Source organism: Centruroides sculpturatus, unplaced genomic scaffold, assembly GCF_000671375.1.
Source record: "Centruroides sculpturatus isolate CEXI.00-Female unplaced genomic scaffold, Cexi_2.0 scaffold413, whole genome shotgun sequence".
Taxonomy (NCBI): Eukaryota; Metazoa; Arthropoda; class Arachnida; order Scorpiones; family Buthidae; genus Centruroides; species Centruroides sculpturatus.
The window spans coordinates 468,315-484,760 of NW_019384661.1; the positions used below are offsets into that span (position 1 = coordinate 468,315).

General features: G+C 30.2%; 1 protein-coding gene across 3 annotated transcripts in view; it reads left to right on the top strand.

Annotated features, from left to right (window-relative positions):
- LOC111626557 (semaphorin-2A-like) overlaps nt 1-16,446 on the top strand; it is a 257,482-nt gene that overhangs the window by 105,463 nt on the left and 135,573 nt on the right. Inside the window, exon 1 of one of the 3 annotated variants that reach the window (XM_023369971.1) lies at nt 5,468-5,685. The exons of the other annotated variants lie outside the window; for them this stretch is intronic. Coding sequence (XP_023225739.1) covers nt 5,583-5,685 — 103 coding nt within the window. The 5' untranslated portion in view covers nt 5,468-5,582. Of the gene's footprint in view, nt 1-5,467; nt 5,686-16,446 lie in introns of those variants that run through there. 3 annotated transcript variants of the gene reach the window in all.

The window sequence follows — 16,446 nt, forward strand, 5'->3', positions numbered from 1 at the left end:
ATATGTTGACGTATTCCTCCGTAAAGCAGAAAATCACTATTCTGTTATCTTCTTCAATCCTTTTATGGATGTTCCACGTGCAGCACTTACTCCCAACTAATTCCAAGTGCACAACTTATTCACTTTGGGGGAAAAAAAACAGGAAAAAAATCGATCCTTCGTACAAAATGTATTCCCAGTTTACTTCTCTACTGAATAATTTCTTTGTTTTCGTTTTTTTTTTAAGAAATTAACATTTAATAACCGATTCTTTCGTTTTGATATTAAAAAAAAAACGTTCGAATTTATTCTTTGATTTGGTGTCTCCGTTTTATTTAATTATTGGTCGATTCAGTTGTTTAACACTCATTAATAATAATATTCCTACTGGATTTACAATGGAGGTCGTAAAATTTCGTTATCGACGTTAATGCACAAACTTCCTGAAAATTTGACAAAGAAACCTTTGTAATCTTTTCAATGGAAGTTTTTGGAGGATTAAAGTCGAAAATTCTTTTATTATTTCCAGTAAATAACAATAGTCAATTTCCGTAGTCATTTAGTACAAAAGCTCTGACTACAAAAGTTGTACAACATTTTTGTCAAAGGTATCAAAGTCTAGAAAGAGTTTTTTTCTTTTCTTTTTTTATTTTCATCAAATTTCTTTCAAATTTTATTACGTGTTGACATTTAAAAATTGTTTAAATCGTTTAAAAAAATACTTGATATTGTATCACGTATAAGTACTGTAATTCCACGTCTCGAAATAAGTTTATCTCTTGAGGGGGAAAAAAACTCCTCTAAAAATGTCCAACAAACAATCTATAGTTTGCAACTTTAACGATATAATAGTCAATAGTTTCTGCAAGATTTTAGGATAAATTTGCATCTTTACATCATTCCATTATTATGTTTATGAAGCGAGCAAACTACAAATTTACATTACTGGATTGTTTCATACTACACTTGTCCATATGTCGCGCGACTTACCATATGGACAAATATAGTTTAATTTCTATAATATTCAAATATTACTTTATATTTTTATATATAATTCTATATGTTGAAATTATAGAAAAGCCCTGAAAAAATCTTCAAAATACAAATTACAGTGTGTAGTTTTCGTAACGTAGTTTTGAAACTGTATTTTTATAATGTTCTCATTCATTGCAAACATCTCGAACCTTAAATGTTGCAACTTAACGTGTACACTAGTACAGTTCCTATAATTTTGAAATTAGTTTACATCTTTACATCCATTGTTCTTTTGTTCCTGTATTCTAAGGATTAAATTTGTTTGCTAAAGAAAAAAAAAAGTTTCTTTTTTTTTATTTCTCACCATTAGAGTCTATTTATATTCTTATCTCAACTCTGCAGTATTGTTGTAACACTTTTGCGTTTAAAGATTTATAGGTCTGTTCATTACAAAGTTTTCCGAACGTAACAAAGAAGAAAAGCTATTAGAGTAAGTTTTTTTTTTCTTTTTTTGTTTGTTTTTAAATTCTTACGTATACGTTCACCTGTATAAAGTGGACAAGAAATCGGCAGGAGTGCGTCTATTAGTTTGTTTCCGTTTTTCCCTGGCCGATCGTAAATTTGTTTCATGTTTCTGGATCAGTCCGTGACTGGGCAATCGATTGCTATCCTTTGGGAGACAATAAAACCTTTATCTATCTGGGACCTGAAACCCGAGACCCTCGGACACTAGAGAATAGTTTCAACCTCCCTCACGCTGCATTGTCCACCAGATTTTTTTTTTCTTCCTCTCTTCTTCGAGATACTTCAATGTCAAAGTGGGTCTATTTGGTTGTAGTCGTCTCGATAGTCCACGCTTCTTACCTTTTAGTAGCTCTCGTTGTACATTTTACGTCTCCCCCGGGTAAACACGTGTTGCACTTTGATTTAATTTCCATCCCGCACTATTTTATACTCGTATAACAACAACGAGATTTCGATGATGTCGTAGAGTCGACGTCGACCTCAGTGAAAGATATACAATCTATTTTCTACCACGGTTGCTATTGTCCCATCAACTAGTTTAACTTAACAGAATAACAGGGGAAGAAAAGACGAATAGATTAAGAAATATTTTCGAGAAAAGAATATTAAAATTTCTAATCTCCTCGACTTTCATGCAGGAATGGAAAAGGACGAAAGGAGAAGTTGTCTTTCTATAAAACCAAGCTTCAGTTTCCTTTGTTCGGCGTAACAGCTTTTCGGATGGATATTAAATTTTTCACTTCTAATTTTTTTTCTTTTTTTTTTTTGCTTTTTTTTCTCTCGGCACGTCACCTGTTTCGTGTTTCTGCCATGCCTCTGCCTTCTGTTGCCAATTGTCTAGGTTGATAGCTAGAAAGTGAATCGGCAACTCGCGTTTTAATTTCCTGAGGCTTCCGTTGCCGAATCACCCAGTTAAAAATCTTTATACATAAAATGTGGTAGAAGTGGAATGTCGAGATTCGTCACTACGTAGTCGAACATACTCGATGCACGCTTTTATAATAGTACTCAATTTAAACTGATACCAATAACTGCGATGACACTTTACCTATCTTTTTCATTTACGATTCTACAACTGATCTTCCAATCGTTTTCTTGATAGTTCCTTCTTTCACTACTCACTTCGTTAGAATTTCGGATTTATTACGTTGACCTCGCGTTTTGTAGTCATTCTATCTCACTACTTCGACTTTCAAGTTCTTGTTTAAGGTATAAAAATAATATTAAAAGGTTTACAGGGCAGTTTCTTTTATTTTTGTTACGGTTTTATTATTTCTCCTTATCTCGTCCATGATTTGAAGATTACCAATATTTAAACAGTTCTAAAATGTAACTACTTCTGACATAAAATCAGTGCAAAGGTTAAGTAATTATTTTACTACTAACACAGTACCTTATATTGTATCTTACAGTTTCTATAAACTGTAAAAATTAAATACATTTTTGACAAATATATAATACATAAAATATATTAAATATTTAAAAAATGTCAGCTAAATATAATTCTCTATCAATAAAATTAATAAAATAGATTATTCTTTACTCATTATTTCAAGTGTGGATAATGGAGGATGAATCCAAGATGGCAAGACTAGATGAAGTTGGATTTTATATTATTATTATTATTTTTTTTTTAATTTAACAATTTTAGAATAGTAATATAAAATGAAAAATATAATTTATTTACGTAATAAAATAGTATTTAAATAACGATTGAAGAAGAAAAAATTACAGTTTCTATATAAGATATGGGACATTAATTAGCCTAGAGATTTAGATCATGTTTCTTAATCGACCTATAAATCATGTTTGGACACAGTAACTTAAAGTACTTATCTATAGATAAGTTGAATTTTTTAAATATATATATATAATTTTTTTTAATCTGACTTCTGTCAACCAAAACATTTAAACGATCTCAGGTGGGAATGTTATTTACTGCATCATTAACTATTATAAGAGTCGTGCCACTAGAAAACTAATGGCCTGTTTGTTATAGTTTAGAAGAGTGTTTAAATGGTAAATTTATATTATGTTAGTTTGTCTTCATTCTAAATGACAAATGATACAATCTATATTCGATATAGAATATCATTTTTTGGAATTATCTCGAAGCCCGCAGCTATTCTGAGAGAGGGTTATCGTCCATTTTAGTTTTCTTCTGTCTCCCCCGGGGCAGGAGTTGTCCCTTCGTCTTCTCCCTTTTCACTAATTTATGTGCCAACTTCTAGGTTCTGGCGATATAACAACCTTTATATCTCTTCTGTGGCACCTCCTCACTTTGATATAAGTTCACCCGAGCATAAAATTCACTTTTAATCGTAAGTTTATCGTTATAAAAATGCACGTAAAAACTTTTTTTGAATATATATTTATTTTTTTTATGAATATATTAAAAAATATATATTTTTTTTTCTTAAAAATGTAAATTTTATATGTTAAACTTTCCTAATTTTGATATCGTTATACAAGAACAAATAAGCTAGAATTATTAAATTCTAAAGCAAACTAACAAACCTGCCATTTTTTTATGTGAAATTTTTTATATACATTTAAAATTATGTCGCATTTTTTTTTATATGCGGGAGAAAATATTTTCAATATTATTGATTTTATGAGGAAAAAACACTTACATGTACCGTTAGTATGAAGAAATATATGTTGCAGTTCGTAAGATGACTAGTTGAATCATACATTTACAAGACGTCTACGTGAGGTCAGAGCTACTTCCACTTGATATTTTATTGAAACTGTTAAAGCATTTCGTCCAATTAACTCTCTTCTTATCCCCCCGAAAAGTTTTTCTCCCCAAACTGGTCGAGAGGATGGTCGGTTGAACTCTGACATCGTAATTTTCTCCACGGTTCAAAGGTCATAGGAAGAGGTTGGTGATGCTCGGTAAATAATGGATACTGCGTAACTTTTCCAACCTCATTTCAACAAAGGTTATCACCTACCAACTCGTCTGTTTCTACTTTTCGTTCTTCGTTTTTATTTTATGATGTATGAAACTTTATTCTAGATTGTTTCGTACTTTGTCATCTTCAAAATTGCTTTGCTAACTCTCTTGTTATATGTGCAAAGAATGTCATATATATATATATATATAAAGAAAAAAGAAAAAAATAAGAAAACATTTAAAGTTTGAAGCGATTATTTTCAGCAATGGATGGTCAACTCACGACCTCTTTTAAAGCTTAATCGGATTCGAAAAGAAAAAGGTTACCATCAAGAAGACTTCCCTCGGGGATCTGACGACTTTGGTTTGAGTTTGGAATATAACAAGCATCAAAAACTGGAAAAGCTATGATTTAACTAAATTGCTGGATAAAAGGGTCGTTTCTATTGACGTCTTTACTGAATTCTCACGAAAAAATATCAAACAAATGTCCTTTTTATATATATATATATATATATCATATTTATTCGCATTTATCAGAATAATTCTTCAGATGGATGCAAAGAAAATCCTTTTCGCATCATTTTCGCGAAGTTAGAATCTGATATGTGACCGGATGTAACAGTAAAATAGTTTTGTTTTGGGCAACTTGCCATCGATACACAACTATTCCTTACATACTATAAATAGGGAGAGGTACGAAATTAAATCATGCATTATAAACTATATACTCTCTTCATGTACAAAATTATAACTGTGTATATTCTTAGATTAGTAATTTATGTATATATCCTCAGTAGACATTGGTGGATTAGTGCTTATATTCTCAATATGTGTTGTAAATTTCCGTTTGAAGATTTAAAATATGCACCGTATAATATAGAATAATCAGAGAATTATGTAATATGTTGAAACGTTTCCGTTTGTTTACAACGTGGGGTGAGTTGTGAGTTATCTGTTAAAGGGAGTCGTGAACCGTAGTCGAATCATTTGTCCTTTTTTTTTGAAACACGCGAATTGTAAAAGGGGTAGATTGTAAACGTTGACATCCGTGCAACAAGGAGAGGGGGGTGACAAGTGATCTACGGCCTCACCATTGATTGATCACGTCACGATGCGAGTGAGGCGCGCCATTGGTTAGTCTCTGGACGGGTGTGTAGGACGACGAGATTGCTGGTAGTTCTTGTCTGCGCGCCCTTCAGACATGCTGCTTTATTTTGTGCTGTGGCTCGGTTCTGTTACAGGCTACAGACATACTAACTGGGGATTGGGAGAAACGTGCTGTGGTCATCTTCGTCATCACAGGGGTAAGTAGATCTTTGTTTACCCTGGTAACCAGATATGTTGTCGCAGATACGACAGACAGCTCGTCCCACGTGTCGAATGTCGTTCTCTGTTGTGGCTGTCGTCGCACAAAGGAGGTTGCACTCACTGACGATATTAACTGAGTTGTCTCTTCGTTGACACTTCTTTCTTCACAAAAAACTTCTTGAATTTTAAAAGAAAGGAAAAAATATCAAAAATCTTAATACTTTTTTAAAAAATTTTTACGAAATTTGACATTTTTCAGATAAAAAAAAAGAAGGAAGGAAATGGCATGTTCGAATAAAAGTTTATACACTTTATAGCTGTAAGAAACTGAAGATTTTTTTAAAAAATATAGTTTCAAAAAGTTCGAAATAAAAGATGAGACTACAGAAAAATGAAATTTTTGACATTTAGAAATTGTAATTTTTCTAAAAATTCAATATTTAAAAATATCTTCTTAGCTGTTTATTAACGAACTTGATTTTTTTTATCTTCAAACTTTTAATTCAGTCTAATGATAATATAGTCTTAAATTAAACAATTAAAATTTTATGATTAATTTTGAAATTATATATATTTATTATTTCTCACTTAATCTATAAAATATTTCCTAATTTTCACTGTAATAATAGGAAAAATAATTGTACAATAAAGTAAAAGTTATACGGTCTTTTAACTATTACATATCTTGTAATACACTAGTCACGTTTAATTAAGTTATATCTGAAATTATTTACAGTTAAATTTATTACAAAAATAATATAGTTACATTAAAATCTTATTAAATTCTTAAAAATATAATTATATTTTAATAAAATTTAAATTTTATATTAAAAAAATAATATAGAAGTGAGTGAGTATGAAGTAAGATCTTGAAGCAAGATCGTGTTTCACGCGATATAAAAAAATGCTTAAAATCATATTTAAATCTTGTTAAATTTTTACTATTTTAAAAAAATTTTAATTCAGTTTTATTATTTTTATATTAAATTTAACTACATTTTATAAAATAGTTAAATTTCTTATTAATTTTATCGTGTTTTGCATGGAATATGAAACAAGATCTTGCCTCAAGACCTTACTCCCTAATGCGGATCTACTTCAAATATTAGCTTAATTCACATCTTGTACTATTAGTTTTAGTACATAAAATACATCATTCGATCTACAAATATTTTTACAGCTAGCTTTATGTACTTCTATCGTTTTTTTTTTATAAATAAAAAAAAAAAAGCTAGTTTCTATACCACCATTTTGTCATCATTTGTCAACTGCTGTAATATTGAGCTTTCGGTTATATTGGAGAAGTTTCGAAGCTCTTCGAACCATATTTACAGACTACTTGTTGCTTCGAGAATAAAGTAACCCATTGAATGACTAGACTAGGAAAAAATAAAAAATAAAAAAAAGAGGAAGCTTTCGTCTGCTTCCTCCCTCTTCAAAGATGTTAGATCTACTATTCGTATCGTATTACAGTACGTGAGTGTATTGTCTTTTGCTGCTCTCCCCTGGGATGGTGTTTTCTCGAATTGGTCGCGTCTAGATTAATGACGCGGCTTTAGCTCGAGTAGTGAAGTAATCTGATACTGCCGTTAACCCCGACACCCCAATGTAAACAATGGTATGTTTACCTTGTCTGAGAACTTTTAAGTGTTGTACTTTCGGCTAAAACCGCTCTCGTGTCTTCCACATAATGATGTCCACATTAGCCTTGATGAAGAAATAACAATAAATGTTGAAATTGTGCGCTTTTTTCACGAGGTGATCAAAGATAAGGCGCTCCGAGAATCCATTGTTGTAGCACATTGTTTCGTGTATTATACGAAATCGTGCGTGTTAATTCCTTACATTTTAAACTTACTCCTTAATACTCTACTTAAATATTCAAACTCTATCGTTATCAAGCTTAAAATTTTCTTCATTTATCTAGAATATTTCTTCTAACTAAAGCATTGTGTATATATATGAAGGATTCTACCAAAAAATCGAAAGAAAAATAATTAGTCACTCTTGATTTTTTTATGTTCGTGTGTTTTTTTTTCTTACTACTACGCATATATTTCATTTTATTTGCTTGTATATTTTTGTTGTTTAGGCTGTATAAAATGCAAATGGGTACCGTTTTTCATCGAGCCAAGCTGTTCAAATCGTTCCACGTCAGACTTGGGAGAACTTTGTCCATTTGTCTTCGAGCCTCCCATAACACTACATCAAATGCAAATCTCTAGATTCTTTACTACTCTACGCCGTATGTAGTTGTGGTGTTATGCAAAGTATGACGTGTCTCTCCGCATCACCTAAGATAGTAAAGGTTCTAGACTTTTATGATTGGTTTAAATAGATTTTTATGTGCAAAGACGGAAACTAGGCTTGTTCTTCCTCTCATATTTTAAAACTCGAGAGTTTTTTTTTGGCTTGACTAAATAATTACAGATGCTAACTAAATGTAAAAAAAAGGAGGGGATTATAAATAGATTTATAATGGTATTAGAAGATGCATTATTAAATTAAAAACAAAGATCTTTTCATTAAACGTTTGAACGTTGACTCCTCTCGATTGTATTCTAAACGAAACTGCTTTGAGCAAAATTTATCTGTTATCAGTTTCTATTGTAATTTAGAAAAGACTTTTGTTTGCTCAAAACGGAAATTAAATTAATCCAATTTGAATATTAATCCTCTGTTTAAAATTAATAAAAAAAAAAAAGAGGAAAGAATTCTTGTTGGCTTAGTTCTAACAAAAGTCGTAACTTCTACAAACGGTCGATTTAACGTCGGTATTTAAGCGATACAAAAGATTTTAATCCTTCTCCAACGAGCCATTGCTGCAATGCTTTATGACTTATTCGACTTTGATGCCAATGTTTTATATCTTCCGACTTTATCTTTCGACGAAATGTTGCAGAGAAAGTTTACCGATTCACCAAAACTATTGTACTTAGTTTAATTATGGCTTCGGTATAGAAATCTATACAATTCTATGCTAATTCTCCGGTGGTGTCGAGATAAAATGTATTTAAAGTCAATCCATTGTTCTTAGGGACTCGCATTTCTTTGCCAACATTCTCAGAATAATTGCATTTAAAATAGGAAAAAAAAACAGAGTAAATTTCATGCTTTAAAAAATGTCAAATATTAATTTAAAAATTATTTAATTTTCGAGAAAATTTGTATAGAATTCCTTATAATTCATTATTCGAACGCCTGAAAATTTCAAGCTATTTTAGATATAACCTAAACGAAAATACACGGACAGACTCGTAGACGTACTGCATTTATTCGGTTTGAGACACACTAAATAACGCCAAATAGTGACAAGAATAACTCGATATATAAAAGAATAAGTTAGAAACTGGAAAAGACACTAAAAATGTTTTCATTTCGAGTTGTTTTTGGAGGATATTTTCCAAAAAAACAGGTAGGAAAAATTATACACGAGCTTCTCTTAATCTCCATTTCTCATACTGTTATTACAAATACAAATTTTCTACATAGAAACATGTTTTTGGATAAGCTGTTAAAATATGAATTCGCTAGAAAACACACGCTATTCTTTGAAAATAGGATAAATTCTTGCGTATAAATCGTCGAAAACGTTTATGCGCTTATTCCTCTTATTTTTCATCGATAATTCACTTACAGGAAAAAAAAGAAAAAAAAAATAATAATCAACCTTTCTCTTCGACTCCTTTCTGTCAAAATTCTGTATGAATATATGTATTATAATAGAATTGTGGATGCTTTCCGAGTGTTATTGTGGAACGAGTGTCATATTTTATTAAAATCTCAAATGTATTGTACTTTTATAACTTATGAAAAATATATTTTATTATTATTCTATTAAAGTAAATGAAATATATGGATAAAATAATAACAAAATATATATATTTTTGTAATCTGTTTTTCACATTTGAGAGAGGTATTATTAACTTAAATCTCTCTTAAAGTATAATGGTTAATGCTATTAAAGAAAGGTTAAGTTTTAAAGAATATATATATATATATATATAAAAAGATTGTTAACTTATAAATGTATATATAAATTAATTTTTTTATTCAAGTTTTTCTCGAAATGAAAAACAGAAAATTGATTTTTTGCATTCGTTCGTGCAAATCTTTTGATTGACGATGTTAATCTGTCTGGAAGAAACGTGTTCGGACTTCCGCTGCTTGGACAGCTCCAAAATCGATTTTTTAATGCATTAAATAATGAAAGAATGCTGAAAAATAAATTCAATATATTGTCCCACAAACTGTCATTTATATATAAAAGTAAAACTTTTTATTAAAAGTATATTTTCTNTAATATATATAGATGTATATAATTTTTTTTTCCATTCTTTTTACTAAGCAAAAGTGTACAAATGTATTTCTTTTCAAATAGTTTTTTTTTTTTTTGAATAAAAGTATTCATCCTGATATTTTTATTTGTAAAAGAAGAGAATGTCATTATGTACTTTCGAACGATAGTTTAGTAGAATTGTGTAGAAAAAAATAAAGGAAATAGGTTTTAAAAGCATATAAATCAATAAGGATCGAAATAAAAATTCATTAATTCTCTCTTTTATTGATTCTAATTCTGTGAAAAGAATGAGATAAGTTTAACAGATGAAAAAAATATATATATTTTTTTAATCGGCGTAATTTATTTATCAATTTAAATTTATTAATTAGCTGCATCTCGTAATAAATTTATAACATTTAAAGCGTTTAAATTTGAAATATTCGAAATTCTCTGATTATCCCTCAATTTCTCTTCCTCATCTTTATATAGAATCCTTTTTCGACCGAATTATTAAAGTTTACAATTAGTATTATATATGAAATACTAAAACAATATTGAGTTATTAATTTATTTGTAGTTGTTTATCAAAATCTATTAATTATTAACCCCATAAGGTTGAGATTAACGTGAATTGAGTAGTTCGCGACTCACAGGTTGTGAAGCATATGTATCATTTGTAAGTTATTCGACTGTAACGAATTAATTACTCATTAAAGCTTATAAAAGGCAATATGTTATAGAAGTTATAATTAATCGAATAAATTGAATATTTTAATTAAAAAATAGAGGTTCCTCCCCTTCTATTAAGACAACATTTTAAAAAGATAAAAGAGTAAATTTTAAGAAGAATATTTAATTTAACCGAAAGAAAAGATGAAAAATTATATATTTTTAAATCAAAAATGAATCTTTTATGTAGATAAATCAATTATATTCATGTGAGAAACTTCTTTATTAAAGTCGAACCAAGTTTAGAATATATTGTAATTATGGATAATCTATTGTCCCAGAGCACATTTAAATTCTTAGCATTTTGTGAGATGCAAGATGAAGAGATGAGGAGGAAGAGGGACAATAGTATTCGACTAAAACGAGGCTGTGTCTTTGGTTGGAGGCTATCTCGTCCTCACGACGTGCCCGAAGCTGGGGATGCTAGTTAATGGAAGAAGGCTGTGGTTATTGTCCTCCTCTGCATCATTGTTGTCTGCCGTCAAACTGGCACAATTACTCCCTGCACACGAACGTGTCTGGATCCACTAAATATCTCTTTTACTTTCACTTTCCAACCTATATGTTGACGTATTCCTCCGTAAAGCAGAAAATCACTATTCTGTTATCTTCTTCAATCCTTTTATGGATGTTCCACGTGCAGCACTTACTCCCAACTAATTCCAAGTGCACAACTTATTCACTTTGGGGAAAAAAAACAGGAAAAAAATCGATCCTTCGTACAAAATGTATTCCCAGTTTACTTCTCTACTGAATAATTTCTTTGTTTTCGTTTTTTTTTAAGAAATTAACATTTAATAACCGATTCTTTCGTTTTGATATTAAAAAAAAACGTTCGAATTTATTCTTTGATTTGGTGTCTCCGTTTTATTTAATTATTGGTCGATTCAGTTGTTTAACACTCATTAATAATAATATTCCTACTGGATTTACAATGGAGGTCGTAAAATTTCGTTATCGACGTTAATGCACAAACTTCCTGAAAATTTGACAAAGAAACCTTTGTAATCTTTTCAATGGAAGTTTTTGGAGGATTAAAGTCGAAAATTCTTTTATTATTTCCAGTAAATAACAATAGTCAATTTCCGTAGTCATTTAGTACAAAAGCTCTGACTACAAAAGTTGTACAACATTTTTGTCAAAGGTATCAAAGTCTAGAAAGAGTTTTTTTCTTTTCTTTTTTTATTTTCATCAAATTTCTTTCAAATTTTATTACGTGTTGACATTTAAAAATTGTTTAAATCGTTAAAAAAAATACTTGATATTGTATCACGTATAAGTACTGTAATTCCACGTCTCGAAATAAGTTTATCTCTTGAGGGGGAAAAAAACTCCTCTAAAAATGTCCAACAAACAATCTATAGTTTGCAACTTTAACGATATAATAGTCAATAGTTTCTGCAAGATTTTAGGATAAATTTGCATCTTTACATCATTCCATTATTATGTTTATGAAGCGAGCAAACTACAAATTTACATTACTGGATTGTTTCATACTACACTTGTCCATATGTCGCGCGACTTACCATATGGACAAATATAGTTTAATTTCTATAATATTCAAATATTACTTTATATTTTTATATATAATTCTATATGTTGAAATTATAGAAAAGCCCTGAAAAAATCTTCAAAATACAAATTACAGTGTGTAGTTTTCGTAACGTAGTTTTGAAACTGTATTTTTATAATGTTCTCATTCATTGCAAACATCTCGAACCTTAAATGTTGCAACTTAACGTGTACACTAGTACAGTTCCTATAATTTTGAAATTAGTTTACATCTTTACATCCATTGTTCTTTTGTTCCTGTATTCTAAGGATTAAATTTGTTTGCTAAAGAAAAAAAAAAGTTTCTTTTTTTTTATTTCTCACCATTAGAGTCTATTTATATTCTTATCTCAACTCTGCAGTATTGTTGTAACACTTTTGCGTTTAAAGATTTATAGGTCTGTTCATTACAAAGTTTTCCGAACGTAACAAAGAAGAAAAGCTATTAGAGTAAGTTTTTTTTTTCTTTTTTTGTTTGTTTTTAAATTCTTACGTATACGTTCACCTGTATAAAGTGGACAAGAAATCGGCAGGAGTGCGTCTATTAGTTTGTTTCCGTTTTTCCCTGGCCGATCGTAAATTTGTTTCATGTTTCTGGATCAGTCCGTGACTGGGCAATCGATTGCTATCCTTTGGGAGACAATAAAACCTTTATCTATCTGGGACCTGAAACCCGAGACCCTCGGACACTAGAGAATAGTTTCAACCTCCCTCACGCTGCATTGTCCACCAGATTTTTTTTTTCTTCCTCTCTTCTTCGAGATACTTCAATGTCAAAGTGGGTCTATTTGGTTGTAGTCGTCTCGATAGTCCACGCTTCTTACCTTTTAGTAGCTCTCGTTGTACATTTTACGTCTCCCCCGGGTAAACACGTGTTGCACTTTGATTTAATTTCCATCCCGCACTATTTTATACTCGTATAACAACAACGAGATTTCGATGATGTCGTAGAGTCGACGTCGACCTCAGTGAAAGATATACAATCTATTTTCTACCACGGTTGCTATTGTCCCATCAACTAGTTTAACTTAACAGAATAACAGGGGAAGAAAAGACGAATAGATTAAGAAATATTTTCGAGAAAAGAATATTAAAATTTCTAATCTCCTCGACTTTCATGCAGGAATGGAAAAGGACGAAAGGAGAAGTTGTCTTTCTATAAAACCAAGCTTCAGTTTCCTTTGTTCGGCGTAACAGCTTTTCGGATGGATATTAAATTTTTCACTTCTAATTTTTTTTCTTTTTTTTTTTTTGCTTTTTTTTCTCGCGGCACGTCACCTGTTTCGTGTTTCTGCCATGCCTCTGCCTTCTGTTGCCAATTGTCTAGGTTGATAGCTAGAAAGTGAATCGGCAACTCGCGTTTTAATTTCCTGAGGCTTCCGTTGCCGAATCACCCAGTTAAAAATCTTTATACATAAAATGTGGTAGAAGTGGAATGTCGAGATTCGTCACTACGTAGTCGAACATACTCGATGCACGCTTTTATAATAGTACTCAATTTAAACTGATACCAATAACTGCGATGACACTTTACCTATCTTTTTCATTTACGATTCTACAACTGATCTTCCAATCGTTTTCTTGATAGTTCCTTCTTTCACTACTCACTTCGTTAGAATTTCGGATTTATTACGTTGACCTCGCGTTTTGTAGTCATTCTATCTCACTACTTCGACTTTCAAGTTCTTGTTTAAGGTATAAAAATAATATTAAAAGGTTTACAGGGCAGTTTCTTTTATTTTTGTTACGGTTTTATTATTTCTCCTTATCTCGTCCATGATTTGAAGATTACCAATATTTAAACAGTTCTAAAATGTAACTACTTCTGACATAAAATCAGTGCAAAGGTTAAGTAATTATTTTACTACTAACACAGTACCTTATATTGTATCTTACAGTTTCTATAAACTGTAAAAATTAAATACATTTTTGACAAATATATAATACATAAAATATATTAAATATTTAAAAAATGTCAGCTAAATATAATTCTCTATCAATAAAATTAATAAAATAGATTATTCTTTACTCATTATTTCAAGTGTGGATAATGGAGGATGAATCCAAGATGGCAAGACTAGATGAAGTTGGATTTTATATTATTATTATTATTTTTTTTTTAATTTAACAATTTTAGAATAGTAATATAAAATGAAAAATATAATTTATTTACGTAATAAAATAGTATTTAAATAACGATTGAAGAAGAAAAAATTACAGTTTCTATATAAGATATGGGACATTAATTAGCCTAGAGATTTAGATCATGTTTCTTAATCGACCTATAAATCATGTTTGGACACAGTAACTTAAAGTACTTATCTATAGATAAGTTGAATTTTTTAAATATATATATATAATTTTTTTTAATCTGACTTCTGTCAACCAAAACATTTAAACGATCTCAGGTGGGAATGTTATTTACTGCATCATTAACTATTATAAGAGTCGTGCCACTAGAAAACTAATGGCCTGTTTGTTATAGTTTAGAAGAGTGTTTAAATGGTAAATTTATATTATGTTAGTTTGTCTTCATTCTAAATGACAAATGATACAATCTATATTCGATATAGAATATCATTTTTTGGAATTATCTCGAAGCCCGCAGCTATTCTGAGAGAGGGTTATCGTCCATTTTAGTTTTCTTCTGTCTCCCCCGGGGCAGGAGTTGTCCCTTCGTCTTCTCCCTTTTCACTAATTTATGTGCCAACTTCTAGGTTCTGGCGATATAACAACCTTTATATCTCTTCTGTGGCACCTCCTCACTTTGATATAAGTTCACCCGAGCATAAAATTCACTTTTAATCATAAGTTTATCGTTATAAAAATGCACGTAAAAACTTTTTTTGAATATATATTTATTTTTTTTATGAATATATTAAAAAATATATATTTTTTTTTCTTAAAAATGTAAATTTTATATGTTAAACTTTCCTAATTTTGATATCGTTATACAAGAACAAATAAGCTAGAATTATTAAATTCTAAAGCAAACTAACAAACCTGCCATTTTTTTATGTGAAATTTTTTATATACATTTAAAATTATGTCGCATTTTTTTTTATATGCGGGAGAAAATATTTTCAATATTATTGATTTTATGAGGAAAAAACACTTACATGTACCGTTAGTATGAAGAAATATATGTTGCAGTTCGTAAGATGACTAGTTGAATCATACATTTACAAGACGTCTACGTGAGGTCAGAGCTACTTCCACTTGATATTTTATTGAAACTGTTAAAGCATTTCGTCCAATTAACTCTCTTCTTATCCCCCCGAAAAGTTTTTCTCCCCAAACTGGTCGAGAGGATGGTCGGTTGAACTCTGACATCGTAATTTTCTCCACGGTTCAAAGGTCATAGGAAGAGGTTGGTGATGCTCGGTAAATAATGGATACTGCGTAACTTTTCCAACCTCATTTCAACAAAGGTTATCACCTTCCAACTCGTCTGTTTCTACTTTTCGTTCTTCGTTTTTATTTTATGATGTATGAAACTTTATTCTAGATTGTTTCGTACTTTGTCATCTTCAAAATTGCTTTGCTAACTCTCTTGTTATATGTGCAAAGAATGTCATATATATATATATATATAAAGAAAAAAGAAAAAAATAAGAAAACATTTAAAGTTTGAAGCGATTATTTTCAGCAATGGATGGTCAACTCACGACCTCTTTTAAAGCTTAATCGGATTCGAAAAGAAAAAGGTTACCATCAAGAAGACTTCCCTCGGGGATCTGACGACTTTGGTTTGAGTTTGGAATATAACAAGCATCAAAAACTGGAAANTTTGAAATTTATAATATCTTTAGAATTTAGATATTTAAATAGGCTATTCCTCAGAATACGTAGAGTAGATTATATTAAGAATAGAGTTTTAAATATATATATATAAGCTATATAAAGGTCTAAAAATGAGAGAGGGAAGATTGAATCTGGAGGATCATTTGCTCCAAGGTTCACATGATGAGAAATGTATCAGCCTTATATTTTTCAAATTTCCCATGTTTCTAATCACGCTACTAACAGATTTGTTGCCTTCTTTTTTTTTATTTTGATAACTCATTTTGTCTATGTTTTTAACTCATTCTTTTTATGTCACGGAAGATTTTCTATTCTCATTTTTTATCGCAATTACTCAACCGTTTCCGTTTCAACTTTAGATATGCCAAGCTTAATGGTTAATTTTTCTCCC